The sequence below is a fragment of the Toxorhynchites rutilus genome, chromosome 3 (genome assembly GCF_029784135.1).
Source record: "Toxorhynchites rutilus septentrionalis strain SRP chromosome 3, ASM2978413v1, whole genome shotgun sequence".
NCBI classification, from domain to species: Eukaryota; Metazoa; Arthropoda; class Insecta; order Diptera; family Culicidae; genus Toxorhynchites; species Toxorhynchites rutilus.
The window spans coordinates 79,742,711-79,748,986 of NC_073746.1; the positions used below are offsets into that span (position 1 = coordinate 79,742,711).

General features: G+C 35.4%; 1 protein-coding gene across 1 annotated transcript; it reads left to right on the forward strand.

The window, feature by feature from the left end:
* Positions 1-3,287: 3,287 nt before the first annotated feature.
* LOC129773267 (putative odorant receptor 83c) lies at positions 3,288-4,193 on the forward strand. Its single transcript, XM_055776863.1, has 4 exons — positions 3,288-3,616; positions 3,672-3,861; positions 3,920-4,075; positions 4,140-4,193. The coding sequence occupies exons 1-4, from the start codon at positions 3,309-3,311 to the stop codon at positions 4,191-4,193; spliced, it is 708 nt and encodes a 235-aa protein (XP_055632838.1). The 5' UTR covers positions 3,288-3,308.
* Positions 4,194-6,276: the final 2,083 nt, after the last annotated feature.

The following is a 6,276-nucleotide window of genomic DNA, read 5'->3' on the forward strand; positions in this document are numbered from 1 at the left end:
AAATTATTCCTCTCGCGAGCGATAAACCTCTACGCTTCGTATATTATGAAAATTGTCCATATTCCCCCCCACTACATGTCCATTATACCCGCACCGATAAAAATGTTCTACTTTTCGGCTTGCTTTATTTTCAGTAAAAAACATGGGAAAACACATTTTTGTAAAACATTCGACCAGTTACTTCGAAAACCAGTAAATTGAACTGTAAGAAACAGCTTTTAAATTTTTGAAAACATGAGTTTCCATAGATACGATTGTAGTTTTCCTTAACATGTCCATCTTACCCCCATCTCCCCTACGCACGCACAGTATAATAGGGGGAGTCGATGTGTTCGTGTTTGAAATAAAAAAAATATATATCAAGGGGTTTAATAGCACAAGCCCTTATTTGAAACTTTTAAGATACCAACTTGTTAGAAGAATGACTAATATCTTAGTAGAAAGTATTATTATTGTAATTTGAACTAATCATCACTCATTACACTGGATATTTACTGAATTTTTTGTCTATTTTTTTATGAGAAAATTATGTCAAGTTTACTCATTTGACCAACCGCAATATTATTGAATTGGTAAGTATTTTGTAGGGGAGAGGGAGGCAAGTTGGCGACGTTAAGCTTTGGCGTTTTTGATGGTATTTTCGTATTTCGGCGTGAGGTATTTTCTGGCTTTCTCAAAGATAGCTTATGAACCTTCATAAACCTTTCAACCCAGCGCATGTTCCTTTGAAAGGGTGCTCTATGCCATTTTTAACCGCAAACGAATAGGCAATTCTTCGAAGCTGGACCTGAATGTGGCTTTAAAGCGGCCTTTATTGGACGACGTATCCTGAAATTTACACAGATTTAATATTTCTTGCATAAAGAACATGGAAACGCAAATGCTGAATTGAATATCTAACCTCCATGTTTGGATATTTTCGTCGATAGCGTCTCAAAGTTGGTTCTGGCACACCGAACTGTTTTGAAGCACCCAGAACCGACAAACCTTCTTCTATAGCTTTTATAACATTCTCCAAACTGGTCTCCGACCAATATTGGTCTATTTTTCGCTTATAAGTTCTAACCATCTGCAATAAAAAACCAAAAATTAACATAATGTTGCAGTTCGCCAACTTGCCCCCAAGCGACTTTTTCAATAAAAAAAATTTAGCTGAAGAAAATTCATGATTGAAACTCGCCGGAAACAAACAGATTATGTACAATAGAGTACCTTTATCATGTAGAAAATTACTTTGAAATTTTAACTTTTCTCATAAAGTGGATAATGAAATTTGAAAAAAAGGAAAAAAAAATAACAAAATCACGATTTTTCTCATTTTTATTTTTCTCTTTTTTTTGTGATAACGTTTTCGGCAGAGTTACCGAGTACAAAGTTGTTATGATGCATCTTAAGTAAAAAGTAGGTGGCTCTATCTTCATTATAACGGGTCATATTACCGATTCGTCATCTTGCCTCCCTCCCCCCTACAAATAAGGTAAGAACGAAATTTTTAAAGAATTTCGGCTATAGTCATGTCTAACTTAAATCGATTGGCATTGCCATTCTGCCGTACTACGCATAGTTGTCCCATGTTCCAAAATCAGCAACTGAGAAAAACGCAATCAAAGTTTTCTCGCATATTTGTCTACCAAAAGCTTTAAGCATTTCAATTTAACAATACACCGGGTTTTTTTATAAGCACTATACTATTGTTTAATGAAATGTGATGAGACCCCCTCATTATATCAATTAAGCTTGATTACGCGTTTAAAAATATATGGTGGGACTGTTATGCCTAGAATATCAACATGTGACAATTGAGCTTGCTGTTGTTTTTTAAAGAGTTGGGAATAAACTATATAAAAACAACGTTTTATGAAGAAAAGTGAAAATCGTCAAAAAGTAACATGGGACAACTATGCGTAGAACAGCAGCATTGCACATAGCTATTTTTCGAGTAAAATATTAACTTAAAACTCTAACCATTCCATCATTTCTTGTTCACCGTCCGTTTGCGATGTTGTTCATTAGCTTCGAATTAATAAATGATTAACTCCCACCATGAAATCTACGGGAAGCGTTGCCTCATCATTACGATAATTATTGGTTGCTATCTTTCAGGGAGTGAATTATTAAGTGGACGTCGAGTGTTTGTTTGTCTTTTTATTATGATGAACTACTCATGCGATAAATCGTTTTAGATTACTTCATTTCCATGCAGCGTTAATTAGAAACGCCTTGGAAATTGGTTTACTAAATATTATTGTTTTTTCGCGCCGAATATCCCGCAGTTAAAGCCACTTGTTCCACAGTTTATTTAACTATCAAGTGTTCAATGTTCCATTGAACACCATAGGGATCATCAAAATTTCCGAACACTGGAAAACGGAACAAGTTACAAACTATCGATTCAAATTCAAAAGAGCTCATTCAATTTAATAAATTTCATTTTAACTGAAGTTGACGGATTTCTTCCAGCTTGCACCAGTACACGCATATCTTTGAAACCTTCACTCAAAATATATCCAGCATTCGACGTCGAAATCTTAACAAAGTATTGATTGAAAATAACACAAGAAAAACACAGGTAAGTTTAGGAACGTCAGTGTCATAGAAGTAGATGAAGAATTACGAACACATCAGTGCTGTGCTTTTATTGTTCGCTACTGTACACATTGTGAATAAAGTATCGACACAAAAACACTTCGTATGCTAGCAAGAAAAAAGAACAATTATTGCTGCGAATTATTAATCGTTCTCATAAAACAATCCTGTCGAACCCTACCATGTAACATAGTCAACAGCGACAGCTCTTAGTGTCCAGAATGAATCTCCAGCAGATTCTAAAGAGACAGTTTCGTATCCTCAATTTGGAATCCCTGAACCAAGAGCGTTCCATTGATGTGTTCTACGAATTGAGTATATTTCTGCGTAAATTTCTACGCCCCGTAGGAATGGATGTGCTGGACAAAGGATACCGATGGAACTGGCGAACCTCGCTTTGTGCGATAAGTCTTACTTCGTACTTTGTATTTTTAATTTACACCATCCATCTCAACTGGGGTCAGTGGCTTTTGGTGCTGGAATCATGTTCAATAACAGGGGTGGGGTTTCAAGGAATCATTAAAATGCACGACGGAATCAAACACATTGTATTCTTCAACGAAAAATATCAGATGCTGATGACCATGCATGAACGAAATTCTACTCACAAGGAAAACAACCGAGTTTTGGTGTTCTGCTGCGTGCTGATTCACTTTATTTTCAAAATTTTCTCAATTATTTATATTTTTGCTGGACTTGGATTTTTCATTTTTCCCATATATATGTACATACAATACCACGAACTGGTAATGGTGCTGAGACTTCAGATCCCCGGCATTGACCCCACCAATGTGTTTGGGTTTATGGTAACGACCGTATATCACATACTCATAATCAACACTGGAATCGCGGGAATTCTTGCTGCGGATTTGGGAATAATGATGTTCGTGTTGCACATCATTGGTATAGCCGATGTGTTTAAAAATTCCTTGAATGAACTAGATCGTATGCTGCAAAACGAGGAACGTGACGAAGAGCTGGTTCACAGGCAGCTTCTTGACATTTTTGTCATGCATCAAGAGCTGATTGCGTAATGTGGTTTTCCTTGGCTTACAGTGATCAATTAATCATTTGTGGTTTCGCAGATACGAAGAAGGTTTGGATTCCACATATGGCGTTGCGGTTTTCGTACAAGTGATTACGTCGGTTGCCTGTTTGGCATTAACTTTATTCATTTACTACGTGACTGGGAATTTCGGTAGCGTTCTGTTCATGATTGGTGCCATGTTTCAGCTGCTTGAATTTTGTCTTCTGGGAACAGCTCTAACCGTTAAAGTATTCTGTATTCAATTGAATAGTTAAGAATTGGTTTATTTTAAACACTACATTTCAGAACAATCACATCGAGTTGGCGCTCTACGATATCTGTTGGTATAAGCTGTCTATGAAAAACCAGAAAATGTTGAGTTTTGTACTTTTTCGATCGCAGAATGCGGTTGAGATGACCATTGGGGGTGTAGCTTTGCTGAACATGGAAACATTTGTAGAGGTGCTCCACTGGCGTTCAGTAATGTACTAGCTATTGTAGTTAACTGTCATTTTCTCTATTCTAGATTATCAGAACGATTTATTCCGCATTCGCAATGATGGTACGGATTCTGGATTAAGAATTGTTTTAGACAAATTCCGCTTTGCTTATGGAACCAACTACTGATATAAATTTGGATTGAATTGAATAAATAGAACGAGGACGAAGAGCAACAATTATCAACTTGTAATTGTAATTTTCATAGAAATTTTTAATTTAATTAAAAATATTTGTTTTATAATTATTTCTTAATAAAATTCTAATGAAACTGGCAGATAAGTTATTTAAATAACAACACTAAGAAGCCGACCAAACTATCGGCTGAAAAAAAAATTACAATATGCGGAGGCTTTAAAGTTAGAGTTAGAGTAAGATTATTTATACGAATCGGGTACATATTACTTATACTTTATACTTATTGCGAGACAATTGTTTCAGCTTTACGTCTTACAATATCCCTTCAATCGAACATCAACAACGAAACAATATCAAGTTAGGTCGGGCCGGCATGGAGGTAAACTCCATGCTGCCAAGGCAATAACCTCTAGTAAAGGTGACACTATTCACAAAATTTCTGGTTCATTCGGACAGAAACTTCGAAAGCATAATTTATCAGCCCACTGCGCTAAACTTCGAACCCTTTTTTTAATTTCTTCCGAAACACTCTATCGATCGTACGAAGCTGGAAATTCTTGTCCAGCAATTTATTTTATTTTTTAAGCACTTCCAGAACATGAAAACCGATGGATTTCATTTCAACAGTTTATCAAACCAATAATCCAGAATTTTCGTTTCGATCGTCTGGAATTTTATCCACAATTTTTTCATCATTTCATTCGAAAATTCAATATTTGAAAAATTGACCTTGCAAGGTTTTTTAGAATCGATTATTCGTGGGTAGTTTAACTTAGTTAGGTTAGGTTTGGTTAGATTTACAATGAATTTGTTAATCAGGCCAAGCACAACTAAGACCTACTGTAGTGGTTCTCTCTGAAGGCAATTGAAGGTAATTTTGAGAAATTTTACATCGGCTTCGGTTTACTTATTCTGAACATAATAATTATTGTGTCATCTTGAAAAAAAAATAGATTCGAATGGCAAATATGCAGTATTAATCATTAGTATCCAAATCTTTACTAATAGAGTAATGAGTTTTAAGTAGAAGCTATCCTCAGGCGAATCTACCAACATTCCTAAACAGTGGTAACAGTTATGATTTTGTCAGATCCAGAAGCTCATAGAGGATTATTTCAAGATGATGTCAACTTGTGTATTATTCCCGCGAGGGCAAAAATAAATTATTTGTACTAAAATGTTAATTGTAAATACTCAATGCATCCTGAAATAATATCAGAAGCGACAAACAAACGAATTGAAAAAAAAAAGTTCATAGTCCTTTATCTAATCCTTGACATAACCCCCTATAATGTTAAAGAATATCTCATTCAACGTTTTTAAAACATAAAAAATGGATCATTTATATTTTCAACTACATTATCGTACTGATTCTATAACGTTAACAAAATCTCGCGATATAATTGAAACGTGATATTTTCAAAACAGATCTTTTTTTCTAGTGAAAAATCTATTTTCTCCCAATTTGTAGGGGAAGGCGCTCCTAGTCCGATGGTACGTTTTGTACCTCACAAGTACGGAGAATGATTAAAAAAAAATTACAAACTATGTGGAAAATTACAAAACTATGCAATTTTGTTTGCTTATGGTCTGCTTTAGGATTGAAAGATCTTCATAAAAATTCAATTTTTGACGTATCGATTTCATAAACATCGATTAAAACAACTGATTATCTCTGAGTATCAGAGAATCGATCCTTGTCGAATTGATAATTGAAATGTATATAGCAAGTGAGTATGACTATGGTAATAGGAGTACCGGTAAGTTTCTTCGTTTTTTTCAAAAATTAATCTTTTATTCTACAAAAATGGTTTTATTGATCCGTGTCTGCCTGTTGGGCAGAACAAAGGGACGATGTCAGAGGTCTCCACTGGTGACGGTCATCTGCCATGGCTTTCACTTGCCGCCAGGTAAGATTGACATCAACAATTTGGATGTCATTAGTAAGGCTACGCCGCCACGAGCCTCTGGGTCTACCTCTTCTGGTCTATCCTTCCGGATTCCAGAAAATCTGCAGTTTTTGCGTT